The sequence below is a fragment of the Oryzias latipes genome, chromosome 23, assembly GCF_002234675.1.
Source record: "Oryzias latipes chromosome 23, ASM223467v1".
Lineage (NCBI taxonomy): Eukaryota > Metazoa > Chordata > Actinopteri > Beloniformes > Adrianichthyidae > Oryzias > Oryzias latipes.
The window spans coordinates 16,445,159-16,469,205 of NC_019881.2; the positions used below are offsets into that span (position 1 = coordinate 16,445,159).

General features: G+C 40.7%; 1 protein-coding gene and 1 long non-coding RNA gene across 2 annotated transcripts in view; one reads left to right on the forward strand and one right to left on the reverse strand.

Annotated features, from left to right (window-relative positions):
• LOC110017652 overlaps positions 1-3,327 on the reverse strand; it is a 31,914-nt gene extending 28,587 nt beyond the window's left edge. Inside the window, exon 1 of the long non-coding RNA XR_002872729.1 lies at positions 1,961-3,327. This is a non-coding gene — a long non-coding RNA (uncharacterized LOC110017652). The remainder of the gene's footprint in view (positions 1-1,960) is intronic.
• Positions 1-23,428, forward strand: part of snd1 (staphylococcal nuclease and tudor domain containing 1) — a 154,583-nt gene extending 131,155 nt beyond the window's left edge. The window contains exons 19-24 of the mRNA XM_023952284.1: positions 1,217-1,340; positions 3,620-3,689; positions 4,963-5,076; positions 9,591-9,794; positions 21,424-21,468; positions 22,589-23,428. Coding sequence (XP_023808052.1) covers positions 1,217-1,340; positions 3,620-3,689; positions 4,963-5,076; positions 9,591-9,794; positions 21,424-21,468; positions 22,589-22,654 — 623 coding nt within the window. The 3' untranslated portion in view covers positions 22,655-23,428. The remainder of the gene's footprint in view (positions 1-1,216; positions 1,341-3,619; positions 3,690-4,962; positions 5,077-9,590; positions 9,795-21,423; positions 21,469-22,588) is intronic.
• The last annotated feature ends 619 nt before the right edge of the window (positions 23,429-24,047 follow it).

Consider the following 24,047-nt stretch of genomic DNA (forward strand, 5'->3'; position numbering starts at 1 on the left):
TGTTTGTTTGCCAGCAATATGCATCGTCAGCAAAGTTGAATAGTGCACACACAAACACTCGCATGTAGTGACTGGTTTTATTTGCAAGATACCATGCTAATGGGAGCCGGCATGTTGCTGCATCCGGCTTTAAAACTACGGTGCACATCCAGGCTTGTCACCAAAAAGTCGGCATGAAAATTTATATGAGGGACTTTGCTAACTTAGCAGCAGAAATATCTCCCCAAAACTTTCTTCACAACACACAAACACGATATATGTGATAATACCGTAAATCCTAAAGCAAACATGCTATCAGCATAGTTTCCAATACAAACACTACAAAAGTCTCCCCTTTTTTTTCTTTCTTTATTTATTCATTTATTTAGAAAATGCAGATGCTCTGTAATATTTCAGCCTCCATGCTCCAGCTGACTGGTTCAAATCAGGACACCGCATCACTGCAGTCATTGGTTCCACGCCGAGCAGCCAGTCACTATCTGATTTTTCTACTTCCCCCTCGTAAATGGCAGTTCTCACCTCAAATGCACCATAATGGGTTTGCTCCACGGGTTACAAAGGTTTGATAAGCCATAAATACCAACTGGGGGAACTGGATTAGCCCCGTTTTAAACCAGTGAAGGCTGCAAATGCCCTACAGACGTCAGGGCCCGTTTGGCCAAATTCTGTTCTAGCAAGCAGCTGTTTTAGAGGTGCTTGAAATGGAAATATATTTTCCCCGTTTTAAGGAATATAAAGCTATATTTGATTTAGTTATATCGTTTGCATATTTTTTCCCATACACTAAAGTACTTTAATATTCAGAAAACTGTTCCTAATAAAAGTCTGAATTGGTTGTTTAAAAAGCTAAACGCACAGCCTAAAAATACCAATAATGCCAAGAAAATTTGTAGAATGATCTGTGCCATGCTTTGGGAAATCATGTCTGATTCATATTCATACATTTAGTCACATGGATGAGACACATCTGTGTTTATTTCTGCTGTCAGTCACACCCTTTAAGCTCAACATACAAATGGATGTTTGTCAATCTGGAGAGGCTCATCAGAACCCAGTCATTCTGAACGTGCATCCACATCAAAAGTTCACATCTTCTGCTCTCTAGAGTGAAAACTTGAGTGCTGGTCAGGTTCAATCACAAAAGACGTAGAAGGGAAATTAAGGAAGTTTCCAGAAGCTCAAATATCTGGACCTCACTTGTCTGTGTTTCCACCAGGAGCCCAGCTGGAGACCCTGATGGAGACCATGAGAGCAGAGATCGCTGCCCACCCATCTGTGGAAGGGTCCTATTCTGCACGCAGAGGAGACTACTGCTTAGCCAAGTTTGCAGATGGAGAATGGTAATAAAAAATGTATTTTTTTTCCACCTTTAATTATGAAACTGGTTAAAAATATCTGTTGGTGGGTAAGAGAACAGAGATGTGTTGCGAGCAGTTAGCTTTTTTTGAGATGAAAGAGATTGTTGACGTCTTTGTCAAAATAATTCCTCACCAGTTTGAGAGCTGCGAGTCTAGTGGCATGGAGGGAGTATCCAGCGTCTTTAAGGGAACGCAGGCAACCAGAGTCTCTCGGCAAAACGATGCATTTTAATGGGATGATCATTTATTCAATTACATAGAGTGGTTTTAATTTAGCGGTGCTTGATGGCTTTTTTTTCTCACTCAGGCACTGAAGCCATTTCATTTTCACCTCATCTTGTTTTAACCCTGGGATGCGTTCACTGCAGACACCTACAGGCTCCTAATTAGCTTTCTGCCACTGCATTGGCCCTGAAGAATCAGCAATTGCTTGATGGTGACACACAAAAGCATCTCTTGGTTGAGTTTCCTCACTGAAAGTCTGCAGATGGTCGCAGGGACAGATAGAAGTCACAGAAATGAAGGGAGGGAGGGAGTCTGTCAAAAAGGTGATGGTGGGGAAAAAAAGAAGTCTTGAAACTGATTAAAAACCAAATGTTCACCTGACACAGGTGCTGTCCTTTCTGTCCCCTCTGCTTCTGTCCATCTTCCTCTCCATGGTTTTGCAGCAAACACGAGTTAATCTCCTGCCTGTAAATCAGTGGGCATGTTAAACAGGCCATCTGGTACAAACATTCACTCTATTCTCACGTCGGCTGGCAAAGCGGTAAACCTGCTCTAGGTGGAGAAAGTCACAGACTTGAGTGTTTACCACTAAAAACAGAAATGTCCAAAAGCTTGTGCTGTTCTGAGATTGTACTTCAGTAAAAATGTTAATCACTGTGGTGCATTTGGTACAAAGGATTGTTTCGAAACTATTTTCACCTTGAAAGGCTTATGAAAACTAAGACTTAAGTGAAAAAATAAAACCTCCTTGTTCTTCTGTTTCCAACTCTCAACATTTTCTGTTCGGTTTCCTAAAGTCCCACTCCGATCATTTTTTGATCTATTATAAAAGACAAAAAAAAGCCTGTCTTTTTCTTGGACAGTTTCTGCATAGCGGCAGGAGTTCATTAAAAATTCGCCTTTTAAGTTGGAACTATTGGAGCAACCCCGCCCCCTTTCCCATCACACCTAACTGAGCTATCTTTTATAACTATCTCACTAACTTACAGACCTGCGCACCCCCAACCTAACATTACCTGTGCAATAAAAATAGCAAGCAAAATTTGAGCCGTCCAACCGTACAGTTTTGAGCCTGATTCCAGCTCAGACAGGGAAAACAAGGATCTATTTGTCTGCAAGTGGATGAATCAGAATGGAGTATAGGTAGGTTGTGGCCCGCCCGGCGCATTTTCTATGACACAAATATGAGCTTTTTCAAACTGCATTTTTTTCATCTGCTCTTTATTCACAATGATTTGAATAAAGAAATCCTCACAAATGCAATTTTGAGCTTAAAGTTCGTAATAAATGTCCCCTATAATCAGAAAAACGCCACAAGAACAATAAACACCAAAAAACACAGCTGGACTGTTTTTCAGTTTTCACTCTTTGAGTATCAGTACTCTTGTTTTTCTTTTTCCTTTTTATAAAACTTTTTCTTGTATTTAATGTGTTACTTGCATGTCTTCAGTGCTTTCTTTCGTTCACTGCTTCAAGAGCCACATGTTATGGTCCTGACTATCCTGGATGAGGAATCCATTGGTTCTGTTAGGTTTCTGTATAAATTTGGCTTGCGCTAAAACACCTTTTTATTCCCCCATTGATTCGTCATTAATTTTTGCTCTAATTTAAATACCAAACTGTGTTTGGAAATCAAAACGGCAAGTTTTTGTGATTAGCACACATTGGCTAATGTTATTTGCTACAAGGCAAAATCAGGTTTGAATTTCAGTCTTTTATTGCAAAGAGGCCTCTTTGCAATTTCCACAGCATTCTTCTGTCCTGAACGATCCCCTCTGACCCCCCCCCCCCCACACACACACACACACACACACACACACCCCCGGCCTGCTCATCCTATCCGCCTCCTTTCCCCCAATCACAACAGACAGATCCTCCAGCACCTTCTCTCCAGGGAAATAAGCACAGAATCATTTACTCATCTCCTTTTCCTCTTGTGCCTTCTGTCTTCTACTCTGTTTTCCCTCTGCTCTCTTCTCCTCCACCTCCTCTTTTTCTTTTTTCAAATTCCTCCAATTATTCTCTTTGTGTTGCAGGTACAGAGCCAGAGTGGAAAAAGTTGAGTCACCAGCGAAGGTTCACGTCTTTTACATCGATTATGGCAACGTGAGTAACTTTCCAGCCGTGGCTTTGATTGTACAAGCACATTTGATGAAGAGATTGTGGGAGGCGGGAAAATGCCCTCATTAAAACACCCTAGCATTGTTTTTTTTTTTTTGTTTTTTTTCAGTGCCAGGTTAATTTACATGCTCAAAGAAGCCTTTCAGTACAGCTCGCTGTGGAATCTTTCAAAACAAATACAATATGTGGTTGTTGTTTTTTTGTTTATAACGAAGGCAAAGCACAGTGCCGAACAAAGTCCTCATAAAAAACACACACACCCCCAAATCTCGTTAATCCCTTAACTCTGGTAACAAAGATGTTTCATCTAACTGTTACATCTGACTGCCAACACGCGCGCACATGCTTGCATCACTGAGCGGCTCATGCAGCCAGCCCCCACCCTGCGGGACTTTTCCCATGATGCAGTGGAGCGGCGCAGTGTGCGACTGACCTCAGAAGGGAGGGGGGGACAGATCCAGGTTTGGCTGGCAGATGCGATGCATCTTGGCATGTTGCTTAAAGTGTGATTCTCCCAGGCTGAGCTGGTACTTTGACGAAAAGAAAAGAAATTAAAAAATGGGGACGAACTCTTCTTTGCAGCACCTGATTGGTCGCACGTCATTTCAGACTGATGGAATGTAACCTCGCTTTCATGTCCCTCTGCTATGAACTATTAGTTGGCAGTATTGCCACCTTCCCATAGTACAGATCAGCTGCTGACTTATTATGTGAATATTAGAAAACACAGCAGAACACTTTTGTAATTTCATTTTTTGAGCCAATCTTCAAAGTGCCGTCAAAGTCTAATGTAGTAAAGATAAATTGAACATTTTGTCCGTAATGAATGTTGGAGGTATTCTCTATCTAGACTGTACAGTCCAGTGAACACATTAACCTGCAGTATGAGGGGGCATTAAATTAGCTTTGATCACGTGACCGACTTTCCGCTACAGTGCAGCCTGGAGCGATCAGTGATTGATCAGTTCTCACAGCGGCTTCCACCTGTAAGGATTAAGCAATTAAATCTCGAAGCAAAGATATAAAGTGACACTTTCTGTGTGTGTGTGTGTATTATTTATTTTAAAACTAAGAAGATGAGATGAGCTTTGTTTTAAAGACCAGAAAAATGCACTCCCTCAAAGGTCACATATTTCTTTTGGCAAAAGCAATTTAGGATGCTCTCAGATGATCAAAAGTACCATGAAAAGTGGATTTGGAGAGATCTAAGAATGTTCTATATATGTTTTAGTGCTGACTGTCCCTCATATTCTTTCAGAGAGAAGTTGTGCCATCCACCCGTCTGGCTGCCATGCCTCCTGCCTTCGGCACCAGGACCCTGCCAGCCCAGGCCACCGAGTATACCTTCGCCTTCATCCAGGTCCCACTGGACGTAAGTGCCCAGACGAGCACACCCTCCGAGCAGAGAAATGTTCGACAGCCAGAAGTTTCCAAATTAACTTTGAGCGATCTGCCTCTACAGGCTGATTTAGTGCCAGTTTGAAAGTTGTCTTTTCTGGCAAGACATGAAAGTGTCTGAGCTTCATGTTTCACATGAACAGATTAGTCTGTGACTGAGATATGAGGCTGGCTTTTTTTCTTTTCTTTCTTTCTGACAAGTTCTGTAAAAATTAATATCGTCGTTAATTGAGATCATTCAAAGCAGAGTCAGGGGTTCTTGTGCAGAAAATTTGACCTATTATTTAACAGCCAAAACATGGAAACTCAGCCAAGTGCTTCATGTTTGCCTTTGCCAACTAAAGATGTTATAGTCTTCTCTTTTTTTTTTTCTGGAGCTCAAACCTTGTTTGCATCCAATTGCACTTTTATTCAGCCTTCACTGATCATGTGTGTGTTTGTCTGTGTGTGTTCCACACTTTGGTGTCAAAAGTCAGCATGTTAATGCCATCTTGAGTGGGCTGCATGCAAATTACCAATCAAATTCAAACAGGTTTTCTTTTTCCATGTTCCTGACTGGCATTGTGTTAAAGTGGTGTGTGTTTGTACTTAAAGACCCACTCCGATACTCTCTTGGTCTATTGTAAAAGCCCTTCCTGTGGTCTTTTAATTATGCTTATGATATTGTTTAGCCAAAATAAAAACATCTGTTTTTGCAGAGTAACTTAGTAGCATATGGTAGTCTACTTGCTTCAAGCGCTTTTGAAACCCCTTAACTATGACATGTCACTGCGTTTCTAAAAATACAAATCAATGAGTGAATAATCTGTTTCGTGAGAAATGTTCAGTTTGTGTTGGTTTCGTCATTTCCTGTTCTTGGAACAAGTGTGTGTGCCGGCGTTACCTGGGCGTGTGCCGTCTCATGAGTCAGTAATGAAGTGGCCCATCTGTTAGTGCTGCCCAGGGGACACAAACATGTTACAACTCCAACACACACAAACACAAAGAGCTAAAGCACATGTTTGAAGCAGACGTGCACCTCGCCACCTCTCCACCTCTCCTCCTTGTCAGTCTGCATCTTCCCATCTCAGTTTCCCTCACTTTTCCTTTCATGCTTTTGCTGTCTGCCCTATAGTGACAGTGTGGGTCCTCGCTTTCATTGAACCATCGCTGGGAAGGTTGTTACCTTTTGTCTTGCAACCTGCCACATCATGCCCTCCACAAGAAATCCGGCTTCACAAGTTGTAATTGGCTTCATACTGTCTTGGAAAAGTTCTTTTTTTGGAACTGAAAGTGCAGCTGTAAGATGGAATTATTGATTTTTTTTTTGTATCAAATATTCCTTCAGCTGCATTATATGTTGAAAATATCAGAAGAGGAAGAAAATACAAAAAACATGGTGAAGTGCTGTACCAGTGTGGTGGATCTACGGTGGCCCAGAAGGGTCACAACACAACACATTAACTTTACACACAACACATTAACTTTACACACAACACATTAACTTAACACACAACACATTAACTTTACACACAACACATTAACTTTACACACAACACATTAACTCACAACACAACGCATTAAATCACAACACAACACAATAACTCACAACACATTAACTCACAACACAATAACTCACAACACAACACTAACTCACAACACAACACTAACTCACAACACAATAACTCACAACACAATAACTCACAACACAATAACTCACAACACAATAACTCACAACACAACACATTAACTCACAACGGAAGTAAAGCTGCAATGGAAGTGCTTTTATTCTGAAATTTCCACTGGGCTGAATGGCTAACTGCCTAACAGAAAGTAATGTGAGTTATTGTGTTGTGAGTTAATGTGTTGTGTTGTGAGTTAATGTGTTGTGTTGTGAGTTAATGTGTTGTGTTTTAAGTTAATGTGTTGTGTGTAGAGTTAATGTGTTGTGTGTAAAGTTAATGTGTTGTGTGTAAAGTTAATGTGTTGTGTTGTGACCCTTCTGGGCCACCGTATGGATTACAGCTGAAGACATCGCTCTGACATGACATCTTCCATCACCACCATAGTTTTTGAAGCTTTTAATCTGTCCTTATTCTGGTTTTGTGATGGCTGCCACCAGAATTCACGTCTGCACTTGAGACTCTCTCTCCACTTTCCCTCAGATTCCTGTTTAGCCAATTAAACCTTTTTTAATTTTTTTTCTGGCAGTGCCAAAGAAAAAAACAGCTCCCGTAAACGCAGTGGCTTATAACTGACTTCTCATCTATTTACTAACTTGCATGACTTCCTTCACTGTCTTAACATTTTCTCATTACAGTCATGGTAAAATCCACTGGCAGCAAGAGATTACTGCATGAAGCCTAAAATTGCAAAATAAAGGTCACCAAGCAAAACTGAGAAATACGCACCGACACCGCACATCTTCCCTGTCGTTCCCGTAATACCTTTCAGTAACATTTTATGAAGGTCATCACTGTGGTTCAAAAGAAGATTCACGAGATGTTTAAAGTTAGAGAGGGGAATAAAGAAAAACAGCTTTTACCGCAGACAAAATCCAACATTGCTCAAAGTTGCCACAAGTATCAAATGGTGAAATTAGACTTGGCTTCTTCCTCTGTTCACACATTTGACACAAACCAGGATTCTAAAGGTTGCAGTTCCTCAAACAACCACTGGAGGCTGGTATAAGAACTTTTCTCCATTGTTAAAAGGTCATATCAAGTAAATGTATTTTTGTCTGACTTCAAGGAAATTTTTCATTCATTTCACTTTATTCCATATTTATGAGAAATGTGGGGAAAGGGAAGATATTTAAAAACGGCGGTGTCCCCTCGATAAAAATAACTGGTAGAATTTCAAATATTCAAGACGGTAAAACGTATTTCTACACTTTATACCCCTTTATCACACAGAAATGAACATTTCCACTCTTGTTTAAACTCTCAAAGTTTGAACCGTCTTAAAAAATAAGTCCACTATTAGAGAATGAAAACACAAATCTGATCACCATCGGAGTTTTATGTAAATGTGGCAAACTGAATGCAGTCTCTACAGGAAACATGGCATAGAAGAGATTGACATGATGAACAACCAATCAGGATGCAGAGCACAATGCGCTAGTAAATAAATTGCACTGGAAAAAAATCTTCGAGAGGTGAACTGCAATACGGTGAGGGTCTACTGTAGGATAGGATATGGATAGGATGTTTTTGATCCATATTCACGAGAACTGTAGGGGGGTGGGCAGATATATAAAAAAAAAGTAATTAAATTGTGTGCCTATTAGGCCTGAGGCTTTGATTGGCAGATGTGCTGAACCATTCTGCAGAGCTGCAAACCTTTTTTTTTTTGCAGTTTTCTTTAAACGCTGTCAAGGTGGGCGGAGTAAACTCGCTCCATGCCAGACTTCAGTTTGAAGAATCCAATGGTCAACATGCCCAACTATCCGTCCTGTTGGTTTAGCTCTTTCCAGAAAAGGTGCTTTAGTTTCAGAGCAGGTTTAAGGGGAAATAAAAGCCTTTCAGGTGAGAGTGGGACACTCAAAAGCCTCTCATTATTTAGGATTGGTGTTCATTAGTGTGATCTCATTCTTCTTTGACAGTAGGTTCCCCTTCTGGTTCCTTCTTGGCTCTCTTTCGCCTTGAGCATTCCCGCAGCGCCTGTGACAAGTTGACCGGAGGGAGATCCGGGAACAACAAAAGCCCCCTTTTTTTTTCTCTCAGAAAAGCTTTCCTGCCCACACTTGCTTGCGCAGACACACACATGTCCAAGAGCGGCTAGCTGGAAGGGGGTTGCCATGGAGACAAGACCAGGGTGGGTGGGTGGGGGGAGAAAGCAAAGAGAGGGATGATGTTGAGAAAGAATGGATGATGGCCAGGGACAGATTTTTGTTTTTAAAACGGTCCTCCTTCCTTTGAAGGAGCAGCCTTTGTTTGTCATGTTACTTTCCACCCAGACTGCTGGAGGACACGAGGTCAGGATTGTATTACAGATCCACTGTCCTTTCCCCCATGTGTTCAATCAGATAGTGAGTGGCCTTTCACAGCTTCCAAGGTTAGAAGTGTCTGAGAAAGAGGAATGCAAAGGAATTTCAAGAGGGAGGGAAAGTCGATAAGAAAAAAAAGACGTCATATATGAGTCAGATTAAATGATAAACCAGAGAAAAAAGGTGTTTTAATAATATAAAAGGGACCTTAAACTCTGCTCCAGTGGTAACTTTTGTTTGAAAGTGTTGAATGACCTAAAAAAGTCACTGTTAAAGACGGATCCAAACATCTTTCCATCAGCCTCTGCTTTCCAGCTCTGTGTTTTTGGGTTTGCGATAAAACACTAATTATTCCTTTCATCTTTTTCCTGCCTCCCTCCCTTCTCTTTTGCCCTCTTTTTGTCCCCAACCACAATTTTCATTTTTCTGCTCTGTTCCCACAATCCATCATCCTCCTCCTCTCAATCTCGCCTTGCACCCTTTTACCTTTTTTTAATTTTTTCTTTCTTTCTTTTTCTTAGGAGGATGCTCGTGCAGATGTGGTGGACTGCATTGTGCGGGACATCCAGAACACCCAGTGCATGATGAACATTGAGTATTCGGGCGCCAGCTGCCCACACGTCTCAATACAGTTTGGAGACACCAAGGAGGACGTGGGCCTGGGCTTGGTCAAGGAGGGCTTGGTCATGGTGGACGTTCGCAAAGAGAAACACCTGCAGAAGATTGTGAGTTCCTGAATTTCCAGCTGCCGAGCAACAGTATTTCAAGATAAATGTTTACTTCAGCTGCACTCTTAAATATGAGCAACTTTAACAGCCTTTCTAAAAGGTTAAAATTACCTAATGGGATAAAATTCCCTTTACAGGAGGAGGGGGTATTGAGTGTTAAGCTCTCTGATTTATTTGTGGCCCAGTTATTGGAGTTTACCGCCCGGACCTTTTTATTCTTAAGCTGATTTGCAACTATATGAATAAATCATTGCCCTATAACAGCTGAGAAAGGCTTCAGCCTGCTGCGACTCTAAACACAAGGAGGAAGGTGTAAATTGAAAACAAAAATGGATGGCTAAGTGGTGGAGTTGAATTTGTGCTTCTCCCGGTTTTCTCCTCTTCATCTAAAGCCTCTGCTGTTCAGACATGTTATCTGCAGAAAAAGATCCTTTCATCTTTGTCCTTCTTTTAAACTGGCAGTGTTCATTCTGGCTAAAGTGGTTTCCGCAAACACAACTGCCTTTTTGTAGCACAGATCCACAATTTCAGTCTTTCTCTCCGCAGCCACTGCGTGATGGCTTCGGAAAGTTGAGTTTGCCTCGTCACTGTCCTCGCTGGAAAACCTCAAACACCAAATGTAGACAGTCCATGTGCATTCTTTTCGTGGAAACAGAAAATAGAAAAAAAAAGAAAAACTTAAAAGTAAATTAGTCTGGGGGGCAAAAGCATTACACAACTCTCACCTGAGCAGTTTCCTGTCCCTAATTTTTTACCCTTAAAAATCTAAATGAAAGTGAAGCTAAATCAAGCTTTGAGCTTTAGTTAGAATTGGCCCTTCAGGTGGTTACGGGTTTTCTGCTGGCGAAAAAAAAGGGCCAAACGTGTACAGGGCACGCAGATGGTCCACATGATTCGGATTTGGTTCATTTTATTCAATCAGAATAAATACAAAAACAAGACGCACAACAGAAGTTTGTATCTCTTGTAACAATGAGATATCAGGCATTGGAAAGTTACTTGTAGTCAAAAAATTGATTGAAAAATATGCAAACGTTCACATAGACCAGTGAATAATTTAACTATTACTCTCAATCATAAAGAAATATTAGCTCTTTTGCATACCGTACATGACATAATGAAACTATAAACTATTGATTGTCAAAATGATGGAACCGTAGAGTGAGAACGTTTGTGCGCATTCTACTACAGGCTTGCTGTAGGCGACAGGTTAAAAAAAAAACACTTAAATAACACCTAAGGGTAAATATTTGTGCGTAGTCACTAAGGAGCAGTGCAGCTTACCAACGATTGGAGTGCTGCGTAAAAGCACCGTATGATAGCATCACCCGTACTCCACGTGTTACTTACATTATCCTTAGAAATACTTCACAATACACCAAATGCACAACTATTGTGGGTGCATGAGTCACAAGGTAAGCCACACCTGTGCTCCCTTTAAGATCAGGCTGCACCTGTCTACCACCCTCCACGGGCCTGGACCACCCAGAAACGCGCACCCCCGGACGGGTGGATGTGACTAAAGCAGTAGTCGATGTACCACTTGTTGCTTGTAGACAGCTCAGCTCTTACAATTTCTTGCTGCGACATCATCTTCCATCACTGTTTGTCGTGTAGGTTTTTATGATGGCTTAAGCTGCTATTTCACCAAATGCCTTGGGGTTTTCTAATGCGAACACTGTCACACAAAAGAAATGAAAACTCCTCAATTGTCAATCCCCAGTTACACATAATGCACTTTGCAACACAATTTGCCTCAGATGGTGGCCATTTTTGTCAAAGCATGAAGCAATGCTCATTTACTTTTCCCTCATTGTGCTAATTCGCCCCGCAGGCCCATAGCGGCTCTGTACATGAAAGATAAAATGAAGAATACTTTTTCTTGCTGCAATTACTGCTTTTGCATAACCCCAAAATGAGGTAGTCTTTTATTTAAAAAATGCAACTCTCTGAGGAACAGAGAAACACGTAACTGTTCATTAAAAAAAGAAATCTTCATGCAAATGGAAGGCTGGTGGGGAGAGCACAATCTTTCTAGCAATTCATTCTTTTTACAGACTGTAACTTTGTCATTGTGACCTCTGACCTCTGCATGTCAGTGACCATATTGTTGTCCTGGGATAAGGACACTACAGACAAAAGACGTTGATTAAAGTCTGCCTGAGTTTTTGCCCCAATAGGCTCATAAGCTGCAGATTTAGGTTTGGTTGCATCAAATTGTTCCTGTTTTTATGACACATCTGCGCCTTCATGCATACCCACCATATTCACACACACTCTTTCAGGTTGCAGACGTATATTTTGATTTGGAGAAGGCTTAACAAGCCACAGTGTTTCCAAAGTGCTATACAAATGTGGGTTAAAGTAAAGCTCTGAAGCTTTTTTGTGGATAATTCTGTCAGTTCTTGTTCTGGACTTATGGCCGCTGATGATACTGTTCATGCTTTCCAACCATCCAAGTGTCATCAGTCTCTTTATTTTTAATTTTTCTTATTGTTTGCCTTAAGACAAAACAGAGTAAGACAAAGAGACACTTGCTGTCAGTTTCAAACGTTCATTAAGTTATTGATTCCGGAAGTCCAAGTCTGTGGATATCTTGCTAACTTTACCAAACTGTTTGTGCGCCTCTTGCTCGAAGTAGAGCTGTATTCGGCAATAAAATGCTGTGATTTGTTTATGATATGCAGAGTATTTATCTGTAATAAGCTTAAATGTAGTGCTGAACATGATAATAATAAATAATAATAATAATAATAAATATTAATAATAAATTAAATGTCTGAACCCTCATCAGGATGTAACACGGATTCTGATCAAGTTTGAAACGATGTGCTTAGGCCAATTTCCAATCATGTGATCAGTTTGGAACATCCCAACTAAGAACAGGAGGAATCTTTATTTTGGGTGACATATGGGCACTAAAATGATTAATCTAGGCATTAATGAAGTAGCTAAAAGATTCTAAAGTTGGATCAGACTACTTTAATTAATAGTCGCATGTTTGCAGGATGTAGACTTAGAAATTTATGAACGCGACCCTTCTTGTTCTGCTGCTGACAAACAATACAGTCGGGCAAAATACATTTTTTTAGTTGCCCTGTGTATCAGCTGTCATTATGCAGTTCTCTGTATCAGCCTTCTTGTAAAAGTGACTTTTGTCCTTTGTATCCGTTCCGTTTTGCCTCTGTTCTTTATTCATTATCCGTTCCCGGGGATTGGAACACGGTCGTTGTAATCTGTGCTCCAGTTCCAAAGCATTATATAACAGATGGGCTGTAATGTTCATTGGCACTTGAGCAACCATTAATAGTCAGTCATAAGTGCACTGAAGGTTAACACCAGTCTTTGAGGGTAGCATTGTCCCAAGAGAGTGAAAGCACAAGGGGATATTCATCCATTTGGGCTTTTATTTCCTTTTTCAAGTGCCTTCCCACCTTAAGCCGTAGTTTAGTGCTTGCTGTCAGTGCACACCATATGGACCCGCATTGTTCTCCCTTCCACACAGAGGCATATGCTTTTTAAAAAAGTGTCTGTTGCCAAAATAGGTTAAAAGTAAATGTGTTTTCGAGCAGACAGGAAACCCACATCTGTAGATTAAATATCTCGTGGTTTAATCTGTCATGCATCTGTCAGAGTGTGTTTTAGAAATAGCTTTGATATGTGGATTCTGATGGGAGAGTGATGGCATTAGTCACTATCCAGCAGTGGACACAGCTGTTAACACAGCATGTAGTAGAATAGCCAGTTACACCTGAACTATTGTTTTCTGTGTCTTTATTTTCTTTTATTACAGATCCAATAGTTTGTTTTTTCTCACTTTATTTGTCCTGAAAGCACAGTTCTACTGTATTCTGTAGATTGCCAGGTACAAGTGGCTGCCTTGTACAGTGTCTGTCACCAGTACATGTAATCAGCATGTTGGTGTCATAAATGAGCTGTTAGCAAAGCACAGCAGCTCAGTAATAGTTGCCCCAGGCAGCCAGATTTAGAGCAGTGTCAACCATGTCATTTGCTCTGATTGTACCCGATAGCAACTGCATGTTCTTGAGTTAGGGGAGAAATCTGTATTTTCTTTTTTGCTTCAGTTAGATTTCTTCCATCAGGAAAGGGAAACATCATAATGGGTGTAAAGATTGAAAAAGAAAATATTTCAACAGCTACCCTACTGGATCCTAACAGTTAAGGTGATGCTGATAACTCTGGCAAGCTAAAGGATGATGAATATGTGACTGTAATACAAAGCCACAAGGGGCCCCTTCTTCCTGCAGCTTCTACCTATGACACACTGACTTGCTGCTTTCCCCTCCTTAAGCACACCAAGCCATTAAATGGTCCTGGCACCATCAACTCTCCTCTCCTAAAATGGCAACATGCCATTCTGGCTAAGTCACTGCCACACTTCGACCTCTGTCAAGTCTTTTCTCACAAATTCTTTTTTTCTGCACGTGGTACACCGTCTGATTCTTCCTCTTTTTTTTCATTTTTCCCCCCATCCATATTAGCACCTCTTTTGGTTGTTCTTGTTAGATTTCTTCTGTCCCCCCTTAACTATTCTTTTTCCAAACTAAGCAGCTATGAGGAGGCTTGCAGGATCTTTTTGGGCCAATTAGCATTTTGTCTCTTAGCACGATGTCGTGATGAACTATAATCCCCACAAATGAAAGCAGAGATTTGTTCAGACCAGACCTGCTGATAACGAGCTGTGATTTAAAACACACATTTGTGTGATTGCTTATTCTGCACTGTAAAGCCACATTGGGCAGTTTAAACAGCTGTTTTTCTCACTCTAAGCTGTGTATTAAAGGATAGCGAAGCATTAATTCTGTCTCTGTAAGCAAGAAGCAGAATTGTGTTGAGGGGGGGCACACTTTGCTTGACCGAATCACAGAATCCACAATGGGTACTTTTCCTTTGTGCCTTACTGACTACACAGCAGGCAAGTGCCTGCAGCAGGTTTTGACCAGTGTGCAGAAAGCCACCCTCAAACCTGATATTTCTTTGTCCGAGCTGTAATGAGTCTGTCATGGCAGCTCAAGGAGGAGATGGCTGTGTGGTTAGCAACACTATCTGTTGTGCTCGGCTGCTTTTACACCAGTGTTTCTTGTCAGCAGCTGCCAACAACATGACTGATTCCAAGTCTGGCAGGTCACTTGGTCTTAACTGTCTCATCCAATCACCTCAGCTAAGTGACACTGGCGCTAACCTGCAAAGTTCATTAGCGTTACAAGCTAATAATCTCCACTTTGCTAATCACAAGTCAATTATCAACACAGATGTGTCGGTCATTTCTTCTCAAACATAGTTATCATCTGTCACTGACACCACAGCGACCTCTGCCTGGTTTCCAACATGTTTCCTGCACACAGGGTTAAGATACGCCGTTAGTGTTTACGTCTCAAATTAACATGTTTGGACGCATTCATGAGATCTTCATTGGAACGTGTGTTGGTGTGTCAGCAGAAGGCGCTCTGTGGGGAAAACAGCTGTGAGGTAAGAGTGAAAGCTGCAGATGAGAATCTGGGAATTTTTAATTACTCAGGAGCTCCTTTAGTAAATATGACTTTTATTATTTTATGTTTTTGCCTGTGTTGTCGCTATACTCACACACAGGCCTAGCATTTTATGCAGGAATGTAAAGTAGTTGTGCAAAGTTTGACAAACTCTTCAGTCTGGCTCAATGTTTGTCATTTCTGCACCTTTTTTTTTAAACAGACTGCCTCATGTGGTTTCAATAGCTGGAAGTTGGAAATCCCTCTGTATAATTAATTGCACAGCAGGGTAGCCGTGTTAATGGAATGAGTGTGAATGAAAACGTAGCTAAAGCCGGATGTGGAAGATCCATACTGGAAATCATTGAAAAGGCTCACAGCATAGGATGCCTGCAGGGTTGGCTTGTTCCATTTATCAATCACGCTTTTGCTTCCTTTTTTTTTTTTCTCCAAAATTCGTGTGAGAAATAAAGCATGTCAAAGCTTTTTTACATTCTTAGCTTTTAATAGATTATTTCAAAATAAAGAAATCATCTGATCCTTCCTAAAGTAAGTGAATGTCACAACTGGTAGTGTATCCCAGTTCAACTCCTCAACTTATGACAGTAATTCTCAAAATATCTTGTAGAAAAAAGGATAATGTCTCCACAGCCAACTTAAGAGTGCTATAGAGAGCCACACTACACATGGAATGTCCTATTTTTCTTTTTTATTCACTGATCCAGAAATGGGAAAAAAAAGCAGTTATAGTTTATTTTGAATAAATTCTTTTTGTATTTTTCTAGAAAACTGTTACCAATTTTATTCTTGCTGAGAATTTCCAAACTAGTCATGCATGTTTAAAATGTCTAACAAGGTAAAGTACTAATCTGAAGACAGATTTGCCTTAGTTACATTTTTTTAAGTCACATCTGTCCTGATTCCTAACTTACATTATCAACTCTCTCATGAGGTCATTTCTACTAATGCTGTGAATCCTAATCCAATCAAATCCCTTGTTCTAATGTGCTCCCTGACTCAATGACATGATAGTTGCCTCAAGAGGAAAAATATTCAAGTATCTATTCAGTCCAATTGACACAAGAATGATGAACAGTGATGGATGTAGGAACAGTTGGTTAACAAAGTTAAAGAAAAAAAAAAAAAAGTTGCAAATGAATTCTCCCAGAGTCCCTCTGGGCTCTGTGGCTGGATGACAGCATGACTGCTCTTAGCTCAATACCTAATTTACAAGTACAGCCAGAGTTGGGGTCTTTCAGTGGACTGTCCGACACCCCTACTTGTAATTAACAAACAGCCTAGACACCCTCATACATGAAACCCAGCCTGGTCATTTGCCTCTCTAGCTGCAGAAAGATCCTTTCTAACTAGCATGAAGGTCATAAAGCTTCACACCTCAACTATTAGGAGCAATAGGTCAAGGAAGGGATATTGAAGGTTATATTTTGTTCTCTGGCTCCCTGAGAAGTGACTCATTCTTAGTCAAATGATTTGTATACCATGTATACACACATATTTTCACTACAAGAGACTATTTTCTATAGATTTTAGAGAACAGGTAAGGGCGGAACAGGTTATTTTGCTTGTGCTAGCATACTTGCAAACTCCTGGATCCATGAACTTTTGCTGCTTTCCTGTTGAGTGCGACCCTTTTTTCAGTCGTGAAGGTTGACCACCTTAAATTTGTCTGTAATCTCACTTTATCAGATGAGTGCAAAGGACACACATTCAACTCATTGTGTCTTAGACAGAATTGCGTGTAATTTTTCAGACTATATCCCTACTGAGATAAGATTTATATTCTGTAAAAATAACTTTGAAGGTTTTTAGTTTCTGCCCTGACAGCTCAGGAATTGCTTGCTGAAGTAGAAAGCAAAGAAAAATGAGAGCATGCAAATCAGCTGCTGATGTGAGGATTTCATGGCAGCTACAATTTTCCAAAAGGATTTTTAGACATTTTGCAAAAACTGATAAATAGTTTTGGTTCTGCAAATGTTTGGAGTCTGTCTCTGTCCACTCACAAACAGAATTCCCTGTCACACATGACAAAACCTTGGCAGATTCTCTCACTGGTTAGATACAGTACTTAGAAAATGAGCACTTCTCCATCATATCACTTGTGCAATGACACGTTTGAAGAGAGTTTTGGAAAAGCCAGACCTCGCTCCTCGTTGCTTGTGTTGTGGGCATGTCTTCTTGGACAATCCGCTGCATAGCCAACTACTCAACTTGGACAGTGTAAGCCGCGGACATAAAAGCTCCTCCAGCAGATGCTCTGATGATCAACTGTCTCGTGCAGAGCTTTTCTTTTTTTGCTGGAGTCAAAAGGAGGCTGAGATTGCAGACTGGGAAAGAATGAGAATGCGTCGTGATAAGAACAAAGCGGCAACAACGAAAAATGAAAGAGGAAAAAATTGGGACCAGGGAGGTATCAGTTGGGTTTCCTTTTCTTCTATCTAATCCTAGTTGATCACAAAAGCCCCAAGTTACAGATTACCAGGACAAGCCAAAATCTTTCTTAGTCAATTTTCTCACGTGGCGTTCCAAGCAAGAACGCTCACCATTTAGCGTGTTTGGGGGGGAAAAAAAATAAGTGCCACGTATTTTTTTTTTTACTCACATCCATCACTTTCACACCGTGTTCATCAGAACACCGGCTGAACATGGCACTGCGCTGTCGCAGATTCACAGACAGTTGGACTACATGACTGATGCCAAACCGCCAGACCCACACCACCTGTCGTTTGCGTTGAAAGACATCACACTTACACCCAAGCTCCCACATGGCTTCATTACAGTCACCTGAATGCATTAAACAGTCTTTATATAGGGCTATTACTCTCTTGATGTGAGTAGTTTTGTTCAATCTCACTAGAAAGTTTGGGTTTTTTATGGTAAAGGATGCAAACACATATACAAACTCTTTCAGACATGCATTATCTGTCTTGGCCAAAGGGTGTGTTCAGTGCTGCCAATGTCCATGGCCACTGCTCGCCACATTGGCATCTGTCTGACATATGGGATTTCTGTCAGGTCACTCAGACAAGTACGCCGTTACCAGCTGCCTTCTGCTACCCAACACCCTTTGTGATCACTGTTTCCTTTTGAATTATCGTGGTTTTTCTGTTTTTCATACTTCATCTGTCGCCCTAATAGGTTTAAGCTGCTTCATTATCACTATCGTCTTTGCCTTGCTCCCACTAACACAATCCTTCATCATAAGACTCTCCATGATTGAACAGTCTTCTTCCTCCCCCTGTTTGAGGGCACAGTTGTTTCCTGTAATGAGAAACATTCCTCGTCTTTGCTACGCCGGATGAGTTTTGCCTGTGTTTGTGTCATAAATGAGCCATTATGCCTCACGACTGGAGCCCATAGAGACGCTGTGAAAGAAGGATCCGGGACCGGATACATGGCGCTGTTCATGATCCAAAGTCAGTCGTCATCTGGGTTCTGCTGATTGGCTGTTGTTTTCACTAAACTGAGGAGTGCAGAACAGAGAAAGAGGGCGAGCCAGGAGAGGCACCCTCCCAATGGGAGTACAAAGATCTTTCTGCGTGATCTTTCGGCACCGCAGCATTTCATCTGATCACAGTCTGCTGTAGTGCTCTTGACTTTGCATCTGCCACAGAGTCATTTGCATTCACGGATAGTTTTAAAAGTATAGATGAATTATCTTTCATTGATGTTGGAGCTTGTATATAGTTTTCCACTTTTTCCTTTCACATCTACGCACTTCCACTTCACTTGAGCATCCTCCCTCCCCTACCTAACAATAGCTAGACTTTTGAAAGACTGTAAATTGTGCTTTAGACACTATGAATTTCCTCCTCCAAAGCTCAAATGGTATCTCTCGACTTCTGTGTCTGTAAAATCTCATCGGCTGGGCCTTCCATATGGTGACATCTGTCGGATGGGCCCATATCGTAACCCCTTCCAAAAAAACAAATCTCTCCTGCATTTGGCTTTGATGGATGTCTTGTGCAGCCACAGCACTTTCTCTTCACACGCTAACATGTTTATAAGGAGGAGCTGCACCATCCAGCTGCAGATCTGTAATTCTGGCCGGAACATGTGCAGCGCAGTTATCAAATCAACTTATATGCACGAGCTACCTAAGCAATTAAGCTGCAGATCCCATCCACACTTGACTGTTTTAACATCTGGCATGCCTCTTCTAGTTTCTGAATGCGAACAGCAGCTTATCTGCTACTATAATCAGCTGCGAAACACGTGTCAGCTTTACACGCACAGAAGACCTGATGGTTTTTCTATTGGTAATTCATTTGAACTGTCATGTTTTTCCAACAATTCAGGCAAGCTGAGCAAGAGCTGCATGGACCTATGATTTTGACTGATCTGCACAGTATTGGAAGAAAAATCGGACTTGCCTCGCCAGGACTTTCATATTGTAATGCCAGTCAGCACACTTTGAAGACCCAGTTAGGCTGTGGCCACCTATCCAACAGTCCTTCTCAAAGAGAACAGCACAGACCCTGCTCTGACTCTCATCACTACTTACGTTTAATGAGACTAAATGACTGTTCTAGCAGAAGCAGTCAATACGCTCTCCACAGCTCTCCTTCCCTATCCCCACTTTGATCTCACTATGGAGGCTACTGTACATCCAGTCTCTATTAACTCCAATTAGATTACAGATCCAAATAGTCTAATATTTCCATATTTAATATGTTGCTTCTCAATTAAAAGGGAAACTACTGTTGGATGTCTTTGCGGTCTATGCAGATCTCTTGGAGGCTAATGGAAGTGTTGCTGAACTTTTCCTTCTTTTTTTTTTCCACCATCGCTCTAAGCCACAGATTTCTTTATTTTAAAACACAACGTCTCCAGCTGTTCTTACTTATGTGACTTTATATATTGACCGTATCCTTGGCTGTAGAAAGTAAACCTGTTAGCAAAAAGAAAAGGACTGACTGTCGCCAAAAATAAAAGATTTTGTTTAGCTTTGCTTGGAGTTTTCTTTTAATCTCCCTTGCAACCTGAACTCAAATAAAGGTGCAGACTAATTAGAAACTAAGCTGGGGCTTGACCCTAATTTACTCATTATTATTGTCATTACTGTTCAATAGATTTACATTGTGATGTGAGGGGGCTGAACTCTGTGGGTCATTTGCATCAACCTACAGTGGTAGGAGGAAAGAAAAGTATAACTTTTCAGACTAACGAATTAGTCAGACTTCACAGCATTATGGGAACCAGTCAGTTTGTAAATGTTGCAAGCCAAAAATGCGAGTTTATTGGGTGAAATAAAACTTGTTTGACATTTAAAAATACATGACTTTTTGTTTTTGTTTTTTTCCTTTGTCTGATTGATGTTAGCCCTAACCACAGAAGAGGTTTATATAAATATACGTATTCAGTGTCTTGGGAGGAGTTTGCCTAATCCCTTCTTGTAGCAATGAATTTTGTCCAACACAAATTTCTCTGATTCTTTAAGGGAAAAGAACGACTTCCAATGTTTGACACCCACCATCAAGCACTGTCATGATGAAAACTTGTGTGTAGGGGTGTAGAGATTCATTTTAACAATACAAATCATATCATAATTACGATTCATTGTCCATATTGCTTAATTATGAATGATCTGATTTACTGACCTAAAATTGATCCAGGATGTCTTTAGCCAAAAACTTCAACCATTGTGAACAGTGCAGGTGAAGTTTTCCAGATTAGATTGTAGGAATACTGATCAATTAATTACGCCCCTACTTCGTCATGTACTTTAAGGGCACTGTTATATTGCACAGTACTTCCACTTGTTGCCAGCCCTTTATCATTAGAACTTGAAATGTGTGGGATGTTTTGTGAACAAAAAATGATGCCCTTTCCAAAGAGAATAAAGAGCAAACTCCAAAACACAGTTGTTTAATGGAAGCATGCGTCTCACATACCCCACAGTGACATCTCTGCATCTTTGTACTTTATTCATCCTGTTGCTCTTCAGAGAACAGCTTACTATACAAGTAGTGTTAAAAGAATGGTTGGAGTGCTACCTACAAAAAGGAATTTAAAAAAAAGACTACTTGGAAAAAATGTTCAAAAGCTTGAAAAGGAAACAACCTCAGAAACCCTTTACAGTCTTACTATGATATCCTAATGACGTGTTTCTGTTTTAGGTGACAGAGTACCTGAACAGTCAAGAATCAGCCAAGAGTGCCAGGGTAAGTACACATGTTTGACACTGCAGTTGCCTCTCATTTTTTTATTCAAGTCATTTTTATTAAGTGGTTTAGTGGTGCCAAAACTGCTGCACTCTACTGTCCTTAATGGTTTTCTTTAGAAACTCTTGAAAGAAAAACATTTTTTCCTTTTCTTTCTCAAATCCCACATTGGCAGTCATTTTCATTTGTTATGGAATAGCTCCTACAGAATATGAGCCAAAGTATACAGCAGGGAGGAGGAGGACACACATCAAGGACAAAAATGTATCAAATTTGGAACCAATTTTTCCCCAAAATTTGTTAGAAAGCTGTCCATTATTTACCGGTCTCCAGAAGTCATAAGAAAGCTGTTGGTTAAGAACACTGTGATGCCAATTCTAAATCTGGAGGTTCAAATGTGAAATAACGTGCAGTCTTTTTTTCTGAACGCGTGTCTCCGTCGTAGGAGAATTAGTGAAGCTTTAGCTCCCATTCATGTAGAGCTTTTCCAGCAAAGAAGTCGGAGGAGAAAAAGCCAGGGACTGCAATCCTTATCAAAGGCACTGCCGTGTTTTCAGGGTGTCGAGGAGAAGCGGGGGGGAAAAAAAGAAAGCAGTGTGAGGAATGGGAAATGGCTTCATTCATTTCATTCATCCTAATAACTAGTGCTAATTAGCACAGTTGCTAATTAGCTATGAATCACAGCATTAGCAGCTGAGTGCACATGCTTTTGAGAGCCAAAAAAGATCTATCCTCTCACTCACAAAATAGACTGGCCAGCTTCTGTAGCGTTTAGATAACTACACACACGCTGTTCCAACCGTATTGTGGTAAGGCGACATTTAGGAGCTGCCTATGATGCTTTATGAGGCGAGGCAGGAGTGTCTGTTATGGAACAGGAGAACTAATAGCGTGGGTGTCATTTGAGGCGTTGTGGGTCTACAGGATGGGAGTCCGATTAAATGACAATGACGGCGCAGGTCTCTCCCCCCCCCCCCCCTCCCATTTGCATTCTCTGACCATTTAACATGTAATGTACTGAGGATCTTATTGAAGCCCTCCATCAAAGCAACAAGACGTTTTATCACACCTGCCGTTGTTCCTCTCGCCGTGGTCAATAAAGCCTCTGTCTTCCCATCAGCTCAACATTTGGCGCTACGGAGACTTCCGCGCCGACGACGCCGACGAGTTTGGTTACAGACGCTAAAGAGAAGACCACAGCCACCACCATCCAGTCATGACACCATTCCAAAGACCAACATGGACGGCAACGACGTACTGAGGAGAAGACGAACCTGAACGACAAGCATCCACTCACGCCTCCTTTTCCTGCTTCATCGCTCTGCTCTGGCCTCTTTCCATGACCTTCGTTTGACCTTCACAACTCCTGCTAGAGCATGCAAGACAACAATTATGAATCAACTCCTTTCCATTTGTCCTTTACCTGCTAATCACTACTCGCTGAAACAGCTGCCACTAGCCCGTCTTTACACCTTTGAGCTTCATCCCTCCTTTTTTTCTCCTGAAAGGGTCTAAAAAAACAAATGCTTCCCTTAGGAATTCTTTGTAAATGTGGGGATACGTTGAAAGCTGTAAAATTGTTTTGTTTTAGAGAAAAACTGTTTGTGAAGCCTCGCAGACAAAGTAAGAGGTGGGCTTAATTTGTCTCTGTTGTATATCTGTGTTAAACAACATTTGCGGGTGTTTTCTCTTCTTTTTTGTGGGGAGTGTTTTGTCGTTTATTCGCTGTCAAACTTTTATGACCAGTAAATATGGATGGATGCCTTCATGTGGCATCTTTCTCCTCTTTTCTTCTGTAAAGTTTACATTCTAATGATGTAATGACGCCGTCTCCGGCAGCCTCTTCTCTTCATATCTCTGTATGCCATAGCAGATGCAGTGTTTGAATATGTTTCCACGTAATGGACCTTTGCATTCTATTAAAAAAAATCAGCTAAATCAATAAAAAAAAACAAGCAAACCTTTTTGTCTTCTCTTTTATATTGCCTAAACTCAAAGCGCTCTTATTTCGAAAAAGGGTTTCACAAATTTGGTCATTTATGGGCAAAACATTTTAAAATTTCAGTTTTTCAGAATGTTGCTACTGGGAAAATGTCTTATCTGTGGGAAACATTACCTTTTTGTCAAATGGAGATGAGTTTTTGATCTTGCAACCAAGAACAAAGCATGAAATTCCAAAATGGGATCTGAAGAAAAACATTTGTTACAAATAAGCTGCAGGTAAACAATGGGGATAAAAGTGTTGAGTTTACATGTTGGATCTAAAGGAACTTAAAAAAATTTTGCCTCATTTTTAAATGAAAAAAAACATGGTCTAGTATTATATTTAAATGGGTCTTATATTAATTAAATGAAAGTGACGAGCTCTCATCTTTCCTTTGAATCTGACGCACATCATGTCTTCAACAAAGCTGCTTTTTTTTCCAGTTACATCCCATAAAGAACATTTTTGTTTTTCAACCAAAGAGAATCCTTCAGTGATTGAAGAAAAAGCTCGTCTTTTGTGAGCGGAACATCATCAAGGTCACCATGATGAAACAAGCCTCTAAAAACACAGACCCCATGAGTTCAATTATTGT